The sequence below is a fragment of the Amphiura filiformis genome, chromosome 1 (assembly GCF_039555335.1).
Source record: "Amphiura filiformis chromosome 1, Afil_fr2py, whole genome shotgun sequence".
NCBI classification, from domain to species: Eukaryota; Metazoa; Echinodermata; class Ophiuroidea; order Amphilepidida; family Amphiuridae; genus Amphiura; species Amphiura filiformis.
The window spans coordinates 5604490-5624643 of NC_092628.1; the positions used below are offsets into that span (position 1 = coordinate 5604490).

Here is a 20154-nt window from a genome sequence, read left to right on the forward strand (position 1 = left end):
TACTATTTCCCCTCGATAAATTTGTGTCTATTTTTGCATTTTCTCAAAACTAATAACATGCAGTGGTAACAAAAGTTATGTATATTATAGGGGCAAGGAATCCAATTACTACACTGGAATTTCAGTGACCCAAGACAAGCGGTTTGTTATTTATGATCAGAAATAAGGTACCGCTAGGATGTACCTAGTTTCCTATCATAGATACTAAACCGCTTGTCTTGAGTCACTGAAATTTCAACGTAGTAATTGGATTCCTTGCCCCAATAATATACATAACTTTTGTTACCAGTGTGTAATTATTTTTTGAGAAAAATGCAAAAATAGTCACAAATTTACCACATGGGTGTAGTACCCCTTAAACGTAGCAATCCAGCTTCTGGTAAGACGACATTGCTGATTTAATTTGCTTGTACAAAAGTAGACAAATATGTCAAAATTAAAACAATCAGCCAATACATGTAGGCCTACCCCTTAGCTCTGATTTAAAACATCATTTGTAGAAATCGGTTGAGAATTAAAGAAACGGTGAGACTACGAAAATGGTTGGTTTTATTCAAATAAGTATCAATTGGTGTAAGCAAATACAACAATTCTTTTTTAATTCAGACGTTCAGAATCTGCTCTTTTCAATAATATTTTCACTTACAGTGTATTCCTACTAGATTTCGTGCAAAAGTGCCACAAACATGAGTTTACTTCATTTTGAATCACCCTGTATAATGACATACCGTATGCCATATTGACTGTTGTCTGTGTCAGCCATTGGTGGTATATCAAAATGTTTGTTACCCATCAATTTTGATGTTTATTGAAAAGCCTGCGCCTCTTCTAAATACAACATCAGATACTCTTGAAATATCCAGAATGTATAGTTTCTTACTTGTACGTTACAATTAATTTACAAAATATGTGGATGTTTGTTGAATTTAGATGGGTCAGGCTCATCTATAATGTCAATGAAAACTGTTGGGTACCAATCATATTAATACAGCTTGTATCAGCAGCGTTTAAAATCATATACCATGTATACTGGCCATACAGGATCCAAAAGGAGGAAGATAATTATTCAAATGATATCAGTTTTCAAAAGTTTTATAATTATTGAATGTTTTATTCGAGTTCGTTCATCGATCATTTGCACAGATAATTAAATTACCCATATCAGTCACATGCCTATTATTTTACCAAAGTAAGAAATTACTAAATTATAACAAAACCTTACGATACGACCTACAGTATAGGCCTACGTTAATATGATACAGCTGTCTTGATTGATTAGAGTAAGCACACATACATAAAAGCAAATACATAAACAAAAGCAAACTTAATAAATAAATATATATTCTACAATAACTGTTCCAATTTCTGTATAACATATAGGGCACTGACTGCATGGGAGACAGTGACAACATCTTCAGATAGCATGAATCCTCCTTGGATCGAATGGCGGGGATTCTTTATAAACTGAGCTCAAAAAGAAATGTTTCACCACAGGTCATATCCTGTCCAACAAAATGAACCAAAATTACACACAGGATTACTTCAATACTCTACTCTAGACACATGTCAGTAACCAAGCAGTTGCCCAACTGACACAACAGTAAAATGCACTGACATAGAGCAGCTTCTTGGACCACGCAGCCCATTTGATGTGTGGGACGTGTGTAAAGCAATTGTAACAGCAATGTGGACTTTCCTGTCTGAGGATTGCCTCACAAAAATAACACTCGTATACCCAACGAACATATATAAACACACCCCAACACATGCCCCCCGAGGGCCCCCCCCTCCTCCCCACTCTCTCACGATGCCTTCATTTGTTTTTACTTCTCCACGTGTTGCCGAAATTTCTAGGTCTGACATGTGATAAAGCAAGCGGTTCCATAACCTCTAATCAATATAATTATTTTGAAGAAATAATAGCAAATTAAGTAACTGTAAAAAGTTATGAACATGCTTGATTAGAATTTTCCTTTGACCTCACTGCAAAAACAGTGTTTAGATATTAAACACTTTGCTAAACACAATTTTGCCTTCATTTTGTAAACACATGTAGAAGCTAAACATCCTGTGTCAAATTTCTGAACATTGGTCAGTGATGGTGTTCAATTTCTAAACATCGGACATCCATATTCTAAGCATGACGTTTCTAAACATATTCTTGCCTTCACTTTCTAAACACTGTTTTTGCAGTGTTGTCTTGAAAAATAATCTTTTCGGCATTGGCTCATATGATATTCATGGATTGTAGACTCTGCAACAACGCCAAAAATATTCCACCGTCCTTCTTAGGGGCTGTGCAATAAATATATGAGCGGGGAATGAAGAGGGTAAATTTCTAAATGTCGCGCAAAAGTTGCTTCTCCTCATTCACGGTCTGGCAACAATTGATTTTCCTCCCCTCTCGGTCTCCCAAAAAATCCTTGGCCCCATTTCCACTTGTCAAATTAAGCAAGTAGGAAATGTAAATATTTGAACGTTTCCGTGCTTCTTTCCTAAGCCTTTTTAGAGTGTTTAATTTAAAAGTTGTCCCAAAAAGGTGTGCTAAAATCGCTTGCCTCCCCTTTTGACTTACCAAAAACTATTCGTCCCTTTGGCTTGTCACAACATTCTTGCTCCCACCCCCAGAGCACCCACCCCCACTTTACCTCTCCCCCTCATAAAAATTGCACATCCCATTATGAGAGATGTGATTCAGCTGTTGTCTCTGTCTGGTCGCACTGGAACGAATTTAAATCCTTTCTCGTACTCAAGCAAGATGCAATTCTATAAATAATAATTGAAAAGATTATTTCAGAAAATCTATTCAAGATAAGATATGACACTCAGCGGTATTTCTGTATATTGATAATTATCATCCCAATCTCAGTTTACTTTATTTGTTAAAGCTCTTTCTATTCCACAAATTTCATCCATTTAGTTGCCCTGGATCTTTGACATCCAGCTTTATACTACGTTGACTTTACCTTCTTCATTGAAGCCATTAGGTTGAGATCAAATACGATGTCTTTAAAAGAAGGCCGGGATTCCGGGTTTTCCTTCCAACATTTCTTCATCATTTCGTATCTAAAACAGAATATTTAGACATTTAGTTAGAGCTGTCAATTTATTCATAATCCTCATTTTAAGAAATAGGATTAGCGGCACAGCACCGTTAACGAACCCTGTATGCCGCCCTCTTTCACTCATGCACTTATCATCATCCAATTCGCTACTTGCACGGTTCCGCCATTATGCACTATGTGCGGGGAGAGCCTCGAACTGGCAGCATACATGAAAGGAAGAATTATGTAACCTTACACAGAACGTTATGACTAGTTCAATTCCCATTCATGTATGCTGCCAGTTCGAGGCTCTCCCGCACATAGTGCATAATGGCGGAACCGTGCAAGTAGCGAATAGTTTTCCCTTTGGCACTACATTATTATGAAAGCAGGATCTGTGCTCTTTACCGTTTGATTCCTGCCCTCTAATTCGAGATCATTCGTGCGTAACGTGAATTTTATATAGAGACGAAACTTGTAACAATAATACTGCTTTTTTTCTAGTAAACACAATAAGCATTTTTATAATTCGGTATAGTTTTTATGATTATTTTGCACAAAAAAAAGGAAGAGAGAAATGAGTCATGTAAGCACATTTGGTAATGAATTTGGAGAAAACCTTCTGTTAATAAAATACTATGCTGAGCCACCAGCCTGGGTGGTTCACGCTCCAGTAATTTTAGATGATTGAGCTGAGTGATACATCAACGAATGTCTTCCAATTCATGAAAACAAATAGATAATCAGCTTATCGGATTAAAAGCTTAGAGGGAAGGTCTTGCTGCTCAGCGAGTGGGCATATTTAGAACTATAGGCTTATTGCTCTATCACAAGATTTGAAGAGTTTGTTTAGTTCTATATATCACTAGCTTGTACTTACAGCTCACTATCACAGTTTTCAGGCTTAGGCATACGATATCCATTATTCAGATGGAAATTCAAAAACTTGGTTTCCATTTCCGGATATGGCGTTCCACCTGCAAATTCAAAGATGATCACACGCGTTTTATTTGATTGTTCGTATATATCATTATATCACTCTAATGCATAAGGGGACAGAATATCACATCCAAATATGAGGTGTTATGAACACAATAATATAGCTATAACAATAATGTAAGAACCGCAATATAGATTGTAATAATGTAAGAAACTAGAGAATAAATAGGCTTAATCAGATATTTTAAAAACAAAGACATTACCAACCTAAAGTAGCAATCTCCCACAGCAAAATTCCATAGGACCATCTAGAAAAATAAGCATAATGCAGAATATAAAAACTTATATTACTCTTAACAGAAGCAGACATAAAATATTTCAAAATGAATTTGATGAGTGATAATTATGTTAGGTTAGAATGGTTAGTAAATAGTAATGTCGTTTTTCCAAACGCTGGGGTGCCATTACACGTATAAAGAATGCCACAAATAACACTACTGTTGGGGTGAACGGTAATTGGATGTGTGGTCATGACTGCACTAGTAATGATATTTTATTATATTTATTTATGGAGTGCCCAAATACGTTTAGTCCTTGCACAATTAATTATTTAGTTCGGATTTTAAATTGTAAAGCCAATAGTTTAATTTTGAAGGCTTCGTATTCAAATCATTTACTGTTTATTTCATAGGATTTGTTACTCACGCGTCACTCTTGCCGGTATAGATTCTCATTTGTAACGACTCGACTGATAACCAGCGAATTGGATCACGTTGCTGAAAAGAAAGAAAGAAAAAGAAACACAACGTGTTATACTCGTCATGATACCGCATAGGGACGAATAGTATACAAGTGTAAACCATCTGCGTCACACCCCGCTTCAAGTGTAGAAGAAGTAGTTTGGAATTACCCTTCCCTTCCAAAATAAAGAATACCCTTGGGCAATGTGTTATACCCCTTGAGAAGAAAAAATCACCATTGCAGGGTACAAAAATGAATATACCCCTTCAGCAAACCCTGGTCGGGAGGTGCGCAATACTATAGATATGTCAAACATTTTTACATATATTCATTCTCATTCTCATTCTCATTGGTACCGGTAGAGCCTGGCTACAGTAACTTAGATTATAAGTAGGCCTAATTGTGACGTGGTATATCGAAAACTGATAATCTATGATCGAAAGGAGACACTTTTGGACAGGATCGTAAATGGAGAAATAGCCAAAAATCTGCCCGAGTTGGTGTTGGGGTGTTAATAATGTTTAAAATATTGTCTGATACTGGCATCATGTATTTTTTCAGACATTTTTCAAGGTCATTCCTACTCTCAACATTGTCAATAATATTTTTATAAGGCCGATATCAAAATTTCCAATTTTAAAATAGGCCTAACTTACGAACTCATCTTCGTTTAGGAATGTCCGATTTCTTTGGGGGAAAACGGTGTTGTGGAGCAAAATATCTCTATTATGTAAAACACTTAAAATTGATAACCTGCCCAAAAGTGTCTCTTTTTGATATGCCACGTCACAATTAATTAAAACCATTCACACTAAAGAGAAAGAAAGATATCGTTATCAGCTCACTTACCGATGCTGTTAACACTTTGCCGTGTGGTTTAGCAAAGTTGGCCACTTTTGGTGTCATATTCTTGCCAACAAGAATATTGCGCGCTGCTAAGTCCCGATGAATTATCTGTTCAAAGCAAAATCAAATCTTAGTCAACAAAATGGTTATCGAGAATTATCGCGCGAGTTCATGACTTTTGAGTTCGTTGACTGTCGCAATATGGCAATGACTTTTTGTACGGAAACAAATTTGATATCCAAAAATCCCGGTATGTCTGGATTTATCGCATCATAGGGCCTACTCAATAAACTGTGAAAGTTTCAGACATCAGCAAAAGTAATAAAAACCTTTGTATCATGTATTATTCTTGGGACATTGGCTTTACGTTAGTCAACATAATGGTTATCGGAATATCGGCAATTATCGCACGAGTTCGTGCATTTTTTGCGTTCGTTGACAGTCACAATATGAACATAATTATTATTGTACGGAAACAGATTTAATATACAGAAATCCTATATGCATGCATGGTTTTATTGGATCATAGGGCTTATTCAATAAACTGAGAAAGTTTCACACATCAGCAGAAGTAATAAAAACCTTTGTATCATGTTATTCTTGGGACATTGGCTTTACGTTAGTCAACATAATGGTTATCGGAATATCGGCAATTATCGCACGAGTTCGTGAATTTGTTGCGTTCGTTGACAGTCACAATATGACAATATTATTGTACGGAAACAGATTTAATATACAGAAATCCTATATGCATGCATGGTTTTATTGAATCATAGGGCTTATTCAATAAACTGAGAAAGTTTCACACATCAGTAGAAGTAATAAAAACCTTTATAAAAATAATACAAATTATTCTTGCACTAATCAATTTGTATACTCTCTAAATTTCAAAGAGTGAAAAAGTCAACCCTCATCGGAGTGAATCTTCGAGTCAATCGAAAAGATTGACATTTCAATCTACCAAGAGTGAAAATCACATAATCACATAATGATATTTTCCTCCATACGAGTAAAATTTTCACTCTGCAAAGAGTGAAATTTCAATCTTTTTAGAGTGAAATTTTCAATCTTTTCACAGAGTGTTCCCTCAGCACAATCTTTCTCTCGATTGAAGTGTGTTTAAATTTAATAAACATAAATAAACTTGTGTGGTGGTGTGACGGATGTTCTTCTTCTACTTCTTCTTTAGTTACTGTACAACATTCCTGGTGGGACAAGACGCATATAGGATTTGTGTGTAATAAGACCTATCAAACGTTAACTTTCCCCTGGTGACCTTTTCTCATTACACTAGCTTAATTGTTATAAACTGTGGACTCACAATCAGCCATGATGACCGTGGACGTCCACGCTCTCTCATATAAATCAATTAAGATATTCTGTATCGTGCCTCGATGAACTTTCTGCAAGTACATTTTTTATTTTGCACGAACTTACACTATAGAGCTTAGATTAGAGTAGGCCCTATGAGCATTTAGTTTTGTTGTGGATTTTGATGTGTTTTTAATGAGCTTTATTGGCCATTTTGTATTGGATTCGTCATTGTACAGACCGGCTGAACTTCGATGGACTAAAGAAATAAAGAAAAAAAAGCTTCGCTCAACGGACCCTTCAACACAGCTGTGGCAACGAACTTGAAGGGGTGCGCCTGAAATAATAGGCGGGGAATCCTAGATGATTCTGATTCTGATGGCGCTAATAAAAATGCATTTTGATTTTAAAAGTGAGTCATAAATAGGTATAGGCATATAGAGTTAGTCCACAATTGTCTGGGTGCAAATTAACCAAATGGGTCACACGGGATGGGTCAACACTCACAGATATTCAATTCTGTCCATGTTTTCCGTATTTTGTGCTTTTGGCAGGTCTGGCCACCAGTGGGTGTGGGTGTGGGATGTGTGGGTAGGCCTACATGGTTGTATGGGGTGGTGGGGGTGTACTAAAAGTATCAATTTACCCCATGCTGTGCTAAATGCTCCATTCCTTTAGCCACACCAATTGCTATATTGATCAATTGTTCTGAGTTAAGATTAGATACTTTATTCCTTATCACTTGGTTTTCGCCCGTCAACTCTTTGCGATTTTCACGCAGAAACTTGCGTAGATTACCATGAGGGGAGAACTCCAGCGCAGCATACACATTCCCTGTTTAAAAAAACAAATGAAAAATACGATGTAAATACGGGAACAGATAACTGATCCTTATCCGAACTTCCGAAGGACCGTTATTCCGAAGGACCGTTATTCCGAAGGGTCGTAATCTTCTTACGAAGGGTTATTACTCCGAATTTAGAACAAGGCTCATTACTCCGAAGGGTCAATACTCCGAGTTTAGAACATGGCTCGTTATTCAGAAGGGTCATTACTCCGGGGTAAAGACCCTTCGGAATAATGAACATTATTCGGAGTAATGAACCTTCAGGATATAATGACCCTTTGAAATAACGATCTTTCGGAATAACAAAGAGTAACCGAAATATGTCAGTGAAAGCGTTTGATGCAGTTAAGGTTGGTCTGAACCCTGGAATTATGAAAACTTTCGGGCCTCGTAACTGATAAATTGTTGGTCTAAAGTATATAAAAGTATACATAATTAGAATGGCAAAGACTTGATAAGTTCATCTGTGAGGTCAAATTTGGGCCAAAATGCCATTTTTGGTCCAAAATCCCAAAAATAACGGTTTTTGGCCCACTTCTTTTCATGCAACGTAACAAAAAAAAATTTTTTTAGTTAATTTTTAAAAACTAGATAAAAATATCTAGGAGTCGTTTTTTTGAATTTTGACCAACTTCACCAAAAATATTTGAAATTTGGGCGAAAATCTGGCTTTTTTATGATTTTTTTGAAAATTCAGCATTTTTTGACCATTTTTGGTGCAAATTTCTCGAAGTTGGTCGAAATTCAAAAAAATGAAAAAAAACGGCTCCTAAATATTTTTATCTAGTTTTTAAAAATTAATAAAAAAAAAAAATTTTGGCCCAAGAATTTTTTTTGTTACGTTGCATGAAAAAGAAGTGGGCCAAAAACCGTTATTTTTGGGATTTGGGGCCAAAAATGGTATTTTGGCCCAAATTTGACCTCACAGATGAACTTATCAAGTCTTTGCCACTCTAAATATGTAGGCTATAGGCTACTTTTATATACTTTACACCAACAATTTAGCAGTTATGAGTTTCCATAATTCCAGGGTTCAGACTAACCTTTGTGCTACATTTCGGTATTAGCGAGTTTCAGTGTGATTTAAATAGTCTGAAACTATAGAACTAAAATGATCACATTTTCAGTGGCGTTTCAGCATGGTGTTCGGCCATTTCAGTGATAATGTCAGCCATACCCATTTCAGTGTTCACTTCATGCAGAGTTCGCTGAGTTTGTTTCAGTCGGCTTTTATTTCATATAGATTTACCTTTATGTTCGCATATTCCTAACACATTGATGACATTTGGATGGAGGCTAATCTTCGTCATGGCTTTGAACTCCTCATGAATTTCTGTTTTGGCATTGTCGTAGTCAGGGGCTCCGTCTGATGAATAGAAATGAGTCGATTATTAATGACAATTGTGTCGCCATGCTCCTCCTCCTATTCCTCTTCTTCATCATCTTCTTATTTTTCTTCGAGCTTCCTCTTCTTCATCTTCTTCTCATTCTCATTCTCATTCTCCTTCTCCTCCTCCTCCTTCTTCTTCTTCTTCTTCTCATTCTCCTTCTCCTTCTCCTCCTTCTTCCTCTTCTTCTTCTTCTTCTTCTTCTTCTCATTCTCATTCTCCTTCTTCTTCTCCTCCTTATTCCTCTTCTTCTTCTTCTCCATTCTCCTCCTCCTCCCCTCCTCCTAAAAATTGAACAAAACATAGTCCGCATGACAGGCTGCTCCTTAAAGCGACCTGTTCTGTCTGAAAACAACCTGTCCATATATTTTATATCTAACCTTTGGTTTGATGCTCAAACGCTCAAAAGATATGCTACTTGCCTCTTAGAATTTTGACAGCCGATTTGATCCACCTATCTTGGATTCGAACCCCTCCTAGTCGAACTTCACTAAAGTGTCCTTTCCCTAACACTCGCTTGGTTAGGCGTAGATCAGACCAGAAGATATCCCATTTGAATGATTTGATGTCGTTATATATTACGTCATCTAATTCGATTTCTTCGAACCCCTCTTCATCTGAGAATGCTTCGTTTACCTGTGACATAAACACATACAATGTTTTCAAAATACATTCTATACACATCATCACCTTAAAGTCCCATTCAGTGATCTCAGCGAAAGTGTAAAAATTAAAATTGTGTATAAATTGCTTAAAAGTGAAGGATAATTCATTCAAATTGTCATTTGGTATTTTCGAAATGAAAAATTTGGCAAAAAACGAAGAAAACCGCAGTGTTGACGAAGTTGTAGCCCCATTCAAATACATGTAGCCAATTTACAGTCAGAATTAATAGGTAAATTTTCACGGGAAAATTTTCTGGACACGTGACACCCATGGGCGCAGACATATTAGCATTATGGAACGTGACCCCGAGCACAGCGGGTGTTCTTCCAATGTATTTGAATAGGAAGAATTCCTCCTTTGATAAAAAATAAGTTACTTGTCGCAAGTTAATAATAATATGGTAAGAGTTTCCGTAGATAAATATTTTTTTCCGTAGATAGATATTTTTGAAATTACGTTTTGATGATATTGTGAAGAAATTAAGATTAGGGCCTACATAATATTTAATAAATTTGCAATGCACAAATTTCTATCAAAATTGCGTTCAAAAATACTATTCCAATTCAAAATTACTAAGACTTGAATAGCGAGGTCACCGCCGGGGGTCAGAGATCAGGCTCGAGGTTACACTCACATTGATACGCATTGGTCACGTGTCCAGAAAATTTTCCCGTGAAAATTTACCTATTAATGTTGACTGATTTATATACTGTCAGTATTTAAGTTACAGTGAACATGGTTAAACGCCTTATAATTGTGTCTATAAAATAATATACGGCTTATGGCTGAACCACTAGCAAGCTATGTTAGCACATCTATGACAATGACAAAGGTACCAAAATTTGAATTTTTGTGATTTTTACGATCGTCCGGATGAGCAAAAATCACTGAATTGGCCTTTAACAACCATGGAAGAGCTTGGTCATGAAGTTGTCTTCATAATATGTTATGCTTTAAAAAAAGATAATAATCGTATGGTATAATGTAAGATATTTATGGAAATACATATAGATACCTTCGCTTCCTTTGGTTGTGGTTTCTCGGCAGAGTATTTTTTCTTGGACCGATTCTTCTTGCACCAAAAGATGAAAATCACTATCACTACAGCTAAGACGATCAATGTAAATAAGACACCCATAATAATTCCAACAACAGCAGAATCCTTCGCAGCTGATATAACTGGTGCTACAATAAAAAAAAAAGTGCCCAAAAAGCTATCAGAACTTACAAGTAGCTCAAAGTATAACAAGTATAAAGAGCAAGAAATATGCGATAAATCTGCATCAAAATTATTGATACCCACAAAAGGGCCACAAGCTCCCATGCAGTTATGTGCACAAAATTGTCAGCTAAGTGACTGGAATTACAATAGCGTGTTTTTATTATTGTGTAGAAGAATAGTTTTTGGAGAAATTTAAATTTACATACCGGTAAAGGTTGTTGGGTTCGACCATACAACATCACAGCCCTGCACGAAACAAACATCAATTACACTCCATGTAAGTTTCCATCGAATCAACACTTTTTGTACATTCATTAATAATACCTTTTAAATATAATGACGGCACTAATGATCCTAATGAATATTATATCATAACCGAACTATCTTATCATAACATGAGAAACTATAATCTATATTCAAAGGAAACTTTTATTTTAAATTCCATGCCACTTTAAAATTATTTTGATTCTGCTCATATCGTCATCATTACCGCATAGTGGCGAATAACACATATCTATAAACCGTCCGCACCACTTGTACTATTCTAACTACATGGAGACGTTACTTTATTTTTACAATGTTAAATCGTTTTTGATATGGTCGCTATCCGCGCTCGGCGAAATCGTCTATAAGGCATTTCATGGGTTATAATATATAGGGGCGGTTTATAATGATAACGGATTCGTCCGTATGCGATGTTCACAACGAATGCAATATATTTCTTCCTATACTTGTCTATTGAGCGCTTTTCTACGTATTATTATTTTCGTACCCTGTCTGTACATCTCGCATATCCAACCCTGACAGTATACTCCATACCATCTTCCAGAGGTGTGTTCTTGTATCCACCATAGATTTTATTATCTCCAAGAGTAAAATTTGAAGCGCCATTTTCAACATCACTCCTAGTGAGATTGGCGACTATAAAGGCACTTTGGTCATCACTGGGGTTGGTTTCCTGTCTTCTCCGTCTCGATGTAGACGTAGATTGTGATGTGATGTACACGTAGCTGAAAATGTGCAATTAATCGTTTATGTTGTTATGATTTGGGCATAGTGCCGAATAGAGATTCGTCGGTTTGTAAATATTAAGCGAAAAGGGTAAAACCGGTGGAGAGCAGATTGTGTGTTTGTAACATATAAATTATATAACCAAAGGTAATTCAGCGTGAGAAGTGAGCTACAGGCCGAGCGGCATAAACATGATAAACGGTGTGTAACCTCTAATCACAAATTACATACGTAACATGATTTTAACACTAAAACAGTGGCGGCGGAAACATCAAAATTTAAGGGCGACGAGAATATTTTTAACAGTTTTTACTGGGACATTTGTGCGCAAATCGCACGAGCAATTATGCATTTCAGAATATTTAGGCCCAAAATAAAGGTGAATTATTTTGCTTTTTGCTGGGCCATTGCGGGCGAAGCGCGTAAAATTATGCTTTGCCCTATTTTGACAGTGTTTTCGGGGCTAAAATGAAGATGCACAGGGTAATTGTTGCTTTATATTTTTCTATTAAGATTTTTAGGGGGGGCATCTCCCATGGAAAAAAAAAGGGTTCGCCGCAAATGCTGTAGAATTCTAAATGTATGATGAATTGTATTTTTATATAGGCTTTATTTAAATGCTATCTTCAGTAGATAGCAAAAACCTTCCATGGACGGGTATTGACATTCACCATGTAATTAATGCAGTAGCTTAATAGGATAGACATCGGGTGCCCAAATCTGGCAAATTACGGTAGCGTGGCAACAATTCACAACATTTTCTTTTGGTATAATATGATGTTGAATTCACGTGTTGAGCTATCTACTGAAGATATCTCTAATTAAATGCATGGTGTATAATTATCAACTTCATTTGCATATTTTCGCTGAAATTATACGCAAAGGTGCAACCAAAGTGATACAACAAATTTGTTTTAATTTTATATTATTTTGTATTTCCATAAGTCGGTGTTTTAATGCAAAAAATCTAAATCCTCAAATATGCCTGAGGCATGATTCGCTAAAATCTGAAAAATTGGCTTTTTGAATTTTTGTAAAGAGAATGGATGTGCTAGGGCTACCCTGCAACTGATGACCGAAAATAACTTCTAATACTTTGGTCAATTTTGAAGGAGTTGTGTCAAGCTGAAGCTAATGCAAAATTATTGAAAGGACTATTTCTTTTTTCATTTTTCATATGGAAAACATAAATGGGAATATTATTGACTTATTTGATTTGTTCGGATTTTGACAACCCTGGATAACCCAAGAAAGCCTCTATTGAAGCTTATTTCCATTGGGGTCCATTTGAACACCGGGACGGATTGGGAACAGTCAGGGGTTAACTTTCATGATTCATTTACCCAATTCTAAATGAACCATGGGGAGAGCGGAAGTCTGAATTTAATCTACAGAAGTTGCCAATTAATTTCAGACTTTTTTCCAAGTCAATATTATTACAAAGGCATTTATGCCAGCAAATCGCCACCGCCGGGAATCGCCACCGCCGGGAATTGAACCCGGGACCTCATGCACTAAAGGCAAGTACCCTAACCATTGCGCCACGCTCTCCCTCTTATCCCTATTAAAAAGCTAAATTCCTGATTTTTCTTATTTTTGTTATGTTTTCGCTATGAGATCACTGTAGTGCCTTTTGAGTTTGACTGCATACCTTACGCTTGGCGGCAGATCGTCAAGCAATATGATAACAGATGAACCAGAAATGTCGATTTGAGGTTCATTGGGCTCAGGTATATCCGGATGCCGAGTAGCTGAATAGAAATAAAAAATTGAAAAATTAAGTAAGGCGACGAAAATTAACCCCTATTCTACGGACGGACAGGCGGACCTATAGTGTCAGTCGGACGTTTTTTGTTTTGTTTGTTTGTTTTTAAATTTATTTATTTTTTATCAAATCACCAAAATTTTTCTCTCGCTGTATGAATTGCATGCGTTGTTTAGAATCAAAATAAATCTATATATGTATACTCTTATGTCCAAAACAGGTTTTTATACACGCATACAGCAATTTCCGTCAAACTCAATCTATGCACTTTTGGCCAACAAAAAATCCATCTGATTTTACATGCATACAATACAGAAAAAAAAATTCCAAAACGAAACATTTGGGTCTGTCAGATTTTGTGTAAATTTCTGCCAAAAAAATCTGAGGGTCATTGGGTGTAAGGTGATGAAGAAATGGTGTCATTGGGTGTAAGGTGATGAAGAAATGGTGTCATTGGGTGTAAGGTGATGAAGAAATTGTGTCATTGGGTGTAAGGTCATGAAAAAAGGGGGTCATTAGGTGTAAGGTGATGAAGAAATTGTGTCATTGGGTGTAAGGTGATGAAGAAATGGTGTCATTGGGTGTAAGGTGATGAAGAAATGGTGTCATTGGGTGTAAGCTGATGAAGAAATGGTGTCATTGGGTGTAAGGTGATGAAGAAATGGTGTCATTGGGTGTAAGGTGATGAAGAAATGGTGTCATTGGGTGTAAGCTGATGAAGAAATGGTGTCATTGGGTGTAAGGTGATGAAGAAATTGTGTCATTGGGTGTAAGCTGATGAAGAAATGGTGTCATTGGGTGTAAGGTGATGAAGAAATTGTGTCATTGGGTGTAAGCTGATGAAGAAATGGTGTCATTGGGTGTAAGGTGATGAAGAAATGGTGGCATTGGGTGTAAGGTGATGAAGAAATGGTGTCATTGGGTGTAAGGTGATGAAGAAATTGTGTCATTGGGTGTAAGCTGATGAAGAAATGGTGTCATTGGGTGTAAGGTGATGAAGAAATTGTGTCATTGGGTGTAAGCTGATGAAGAAATGGTGTCATTGGGTGTAAGGTGATGAAGAAATTGTGTCATTGGGTGTAAGCTGATGAAGAAATGGTGTCATTGGGTGTAAGGTGATGAAGAAATGGTGGCATTGGGTGTAAGGTGATGAAGAAATGGTGTCATTGGGTGTAAGGTGATGAAGAAATGGTGTCATTGGGTGTAAGGTGATGAAGAAATTGTGTCATTGGGTGTAAGCTGATGAAGAAATGGTGTCATTGGGTGTAAGGTGATGAAGAAATGGTGGCATTGGGTGTAAGCTGATGAAGAAATGGTGTCATTGGGTGTAAGGTGATGAAGAAATTGTGTCATTGGGTGTAAGCTGATGAAGAAATTGTGTCATTGGGTGTAAGCTGATGAAGAAATGGTGTCATTGGGTGTAAGGTGATGAAGAAATGGTGTCATTGGGTGTAAGCTGATGAAGAAATGGTGTCATTGGGTGTAAGGTGATGAAGAAATTGTGTCATTGGGTGTAAGTTGATGAAGAAATGGTGTCATTGGGTGTAAGGTGATGAAGAAATTGTGTCATTGGGTGTAAGCTGATGAAGAAATGGTGTCATTGGGTGTAAGGTGATGAAAAAATTGTGTCATTGGGTGTAAGCTGATGAAGAAATTGTGTCATTGGGTGTAAGGTGATGAAGAAATGGTGTCATTGGGTGTAAGGTGATGAAGAAATGGTGTCATTGGGTGTAAGCTGATGAAGAAATTGTGTCATTGGGTGTAAGGTGATGAAGAAATTGTGTCATTGGGTGTAAGCTGATGAAGAAATGGTGTCATTGGGTGTAAGGTGATGAAAAAAGGGGGTCATTAGGTGTATGGTGATGAAAAAGGTGTCATTGGATGTAAGCTTTGCCTCAAAAAAGGAAGTCCATTGACAGGAACAAGGTGAGGGGGATGGTATCAGAGGCAACTTTCAAAATCAAGTAAGTTTCCAGTATTTGTGATAGTTAATTTAATTTACAACTTCAACATGCAGATAAACATTGTTGATGTATTTTGTGTAACTTTTGATTAGTTTCTCATGTTTCCTTGACTTACATGAACTTGTTATCTCCGTTGAAATGGTCAATGCTTCAGAAGTCGGGAAAATGACAGTTGATAATTGTTGTGTTGTTTCTTCTTGAACGGTTACTGTCTCTGTTGATGTGATTTGTGTTGATGCCGGATTGGTAGTTGCCTCTGTTGAGGTAATTCTACTTGATGTTGAATTTGAAGAGGCATCGACTTTGCTTTTTGACACAGTAAGAGTTGAAGTAAGCGGTGTTGGTGTTGGTGAACCTAAGAAGGAGAGGGAATGAGATATAAAGGAATTAATGTCAGGTGTGAGAGAAGGGGATCAAGTAAAAGAGGAAGATCAGGCAAAAAAATCACGGGTGTTCCCAAACTTCGCTACTGGTTGCTATGCAAATCATGCCATGAACATGGCAAGACATTCTGATTCTTTTGTTTTGTATATGGCATGAACATACAGATTCATGGGCATGAAATTAGGGGGGTGAATTTTGAACCCATCATGTTAAAATGTAATCAACGCCCTTGAATAAGGAATTCATGGGCGTGGAAGTAGAGAGAATTTGACATTGACCACGATTCATGCCATGAGTTACCCATGAATAAGGAAATTATGAGCATGGAAGTGAAGTTGACATTGATCGCGATTCATGCCCATGAGTTACCCATGAACATGATATGCCCTGAACATGTCAAGGCTCTAACCAAACGTATGACACAAAATAACATGCAAATGCCTGAAAAACCCATCAAAAATTCCCAAATTTACGAAAATTCATGCCTGTTGCTAGCGAAAATAGGATTCTTGGCAAGATCATGGCATGTTCATGGGCATGGCTCATGCCTAAATTTTTGCCTGCTAGACGAAAGAAAAACTTCGTGAATGACACTTATGATATTTAGAACATGTAGAAAGAAAGATTTCAAGAAGACAACGAAAGAAATAGTAGAAAGACGTTAAGAAAGAAAGAACAAAAAAAGAAGAAAGGGAAAGAAAGAAAGAAAGAAAGAAAGAAAGAAAGAAAGAAAGAAAGAAAGAAAGAAAGAAGGAAAGAAGGAAAGAAGGAAAGAAGGAAAGAAGGAAAGAAGGAAGGAAGGAAGGAAAGAAGGAAGGAAAGAAGGAAGGAAAGAAAGAAGGAAAGAAAGAAGGAAGGAAAGAAGGAAGGAAAGAAGGAAGGAAAGAAAGAAGGAAAGCCGAGGAATGAAAGAATGAAAGAATGAAAGAATAAAGGAAGGAAGGAAGGAAGGAAGGAAAGAAAGAAAGACAGAAAGAGGACAAAGAAGGAAGGAAATTAAAAACAATAAAGCAGGAAAGAAAGAAAGATAAAGGAAAGAAAGAAGGAAAAAAAGAAAGAAAAAAGAAAGAAAAGAAAAGAAAAGAAAAGAAAAGAAAAGAAAAGAAAAGGAAAGAAAGAGTGAAAGAAAAAGGAAGGAAGGAAAGAAAGAAAGAACGAAAGAAAAAAGAAAGAAAGACAGAAAGACGACAAAGAAAGAAGGAAGGAAATTAAAAACATTAAATAAAGCTAAATAATGACAAAAAGGGATTTTTTATTGAAGAATTGTTTTGTAAATATGTTTCACTTGACACTTCCCTGTATATTATTTCCACTGCTTGTATTGCACGCTGCTTTTGGTATGCATGCAAACTTCATATGTATACAGGTTAAATTTCTTCATTTTCAAGTCGAGTAAGTCAGCGGCATATCAGACGAATGGGTCAAAAGTATATTTATTTTGGTGAAATTATTGTCGTTAACAAATAAACAATTATTCTAAACATCTTATATTTTGATACAGTCGGTTCAAGTTTTGTAAATGGGTCAATGCTCAGTATTTGGCAAACATCTGAAAATATGTTGGCAATCACATATTGGTCCCTAACCTTGAAATCTAAATAAGATGAATGCATTTATAGAAATTCATTATTTTGGTATAAAGTGAAAAGGTACATTGCTTTGAATGCAGGGATTACATCTACTCGATTCATCATATTAATAGCGATATAATGATATGTATGTTATCATTGAGGACACAAGTAAAATACATCTTGTTTGGAGGACGTTTAGAGATAGGCGGGGAGATAGGACCCACTCATGCATGGACAAGACTGTAACAATAAAAATTATACAATTGCAATTTCGCTTCTCAGAAAAAAAGATATCATGGCAAAAATGTTATATGCAGTAGACATCTTAAACAGAAAAATTTGAATTGGTTTCTTTACTTGTTCGGGCTCAAACGCTATGCTCGGCCTTTGGTGTTTTCAGTAAATGAAAGCCAATTGCAAGTATAATGTATTAATTATAGTAACTCAATTTTCAAAAATGCCTCCTTTGGCCCCCATGGACCAGATCGTGTCACAATTAACATTAACTAAATCGTAAAAAAAAAACTCGAGTTGGGCCACTTTTGACATATCCGCGAATATCAAGCTTGCAATTGCGTAAAATCGACTTTCATGATTAGCAAATGCATTTTTGCTTATTAAAAAAACCTAAAAATGGGTCATAACGTAAATGTGATATCCATCAGAATCAGTAATACCTTGGCTAACAGAAAAACTTTACTTGTTCAGTATCAAACGCTATGCACGATTTTACTTAATACTATAGCAAGAGTTGGGCGGCCCAACTTGGGCCACTTTTTGCCAATTTCGCACATAAAGTTTGTACCGCGTAAAATAACGTCAACATAAAAGCAAATGCTTTTATGTTTGATGATGTTTATAATATATTTATTTCAAAATCACAAATTAAAATACCACTTGAAATGCCAGATTGTTAAAAAATTACCCATCTTTAGAGAACATGATTCAACTCAACACACAGAGACACGATTTGGCCCAAACTGTTTTAGAACTATCTTCGCTTGTGAGAACACTGATCTTATTGAAGCTTACAAAGCTGATGTAGTAGCTTGGGAAATTACTTTATGGACCAAGTAAAATTCAATCCAATCAATAGGCCTAAATGACATGCCAAATACTATTTTCTAAATTGTATGAAGTTTTTTGTTATAACCTGTATAATTGTCAACGCTGCAGTCAACATGTCAATCTAATTGAGGTTCAATTCTTTCGCCTTCAGTAAACAAAATATTCGTCAGATTTAATGTCATTTTAATAACATAAAAATTTTAATAACACTGTACTTACAGGACACACGACCACGACAATCCAGCAAAACTACCAAACACCACACAAGCAGAACACCATTACACGAAGCCATTTCAGCAATAAATAAGGTATTTCCCAATAATATTTACAGCACTGCAGATAGTATTGTGCCAATTTCGTCACTAATCATTGGACTTTAACGCACAAGTGATCCTGTTTTAAGTTGTTTTCGTCATGCCTCCGAATAATTATATTTTCATGCCACAATGAGCGTAGATATTATTCCTCGGGCTTATTCCATTTTCGCTTCCATTCACACCGGTATGGCAGAGAGTTATGAAAAGACGTCGATGGCGCAAACTTTTATCCAAAAATGAAATTTTGCAAAAGTTCGTTTTATTACCTGTCATAGATTTAGCGTGAAATAATTACAAATTGACTTGACTTTTGAACAGCGCACGATCACTTTTACAATATAGGGCAAGGATGCAGAGGTAGCGAATTTACTGACAAAGGGGATAGTACAATGATTTAGTTCATTGGTCAAAAACCAGTCGCCATTGTTTAGCGATTCAACTATCAACTTGGGTATATAATGTATAACCCTTAGCGTGCGGATTCTGCGGACGCAGTAAGCCTATACCAAAAATCTATACGTTATTAAAATAATAACGCAATAGGGCCTATAATAGGCCGGGATAATAGGCCTACACTTAAAAGATCGCAAGATAAGAATTCTACTATTTCACAGTAACATTTTAATCTACAAGCTGCGTATGGATGTGTTATGACAAAAATCTACCCCTACATGATACAGTATTATACGCCCCCCCCCATTTTTTTTTTTTTTTTCCGGTGGAAAATTGGCGAGAAATTAGACAATAACCTGCAACTATTAGTTACTATTATTTACCTGTGTTAAACTTAGGCAAATCAATTACATCTTAAATGATGAGTATAGGGCGCTACAGGTCAGTGATCGCCAACAGAATAACATGTCAAAGCCAAGGTCGGCTATTGTCACAAATTGAAAATGGGAAATAAGCTCATTTTGCAATTACCGTTTCTTAATCATTGTTAATTAAAGTTCATCATTAATTCAGCGTTGCATGTAAATGACCAGCAAATATATGTCAAGTTTTAAAATATATACAGCCTATACCTCTTTGGTTTCAAAAATCACTTCAAGTTTCCAGCAGACAGTCAA

General features: G+C 36.3%; 1 protein-coding gene across 1 annotated transcript; it reads right to left on the reverse strand.

Moving 5' to 3' along the window:
* Positions 1-1792: 1792 nt before the first annotated feature.
* On the reverse strand, positions 1793-19398 carry LOC140156481 (uncharacterized). The gene is made up of 15 exons (XM_072179775.1): positions 18987-19398; positions 15860-16099; positions 13667-13766; positions 11777-12014; positions 11211-11250; positions 10798-10967; positions 9539-9752; positions 8978-9094; positions 7528-7715; positions 5574-5678; positions 4689-4759; positions 4251-4291; positions 3925-4021; positions 2967-3066; positions 1793-2766 (listed from the first exon to the last, which is right to left on the reverse strand). The coding sequence occupies exons 1-15, from the start codon at positions 19057-19059 to the stop codon at positions 2695-2697; spliced, it is 1866 nt and encodes a 621-aa protein (XP_072035876.1). The 5' UTR covers positions 19060-19398; the 3' UTR covers positions 1793-2694.
* Between the last annotated feature and the right edge of the window lie 756 nt (positions 19399-20154).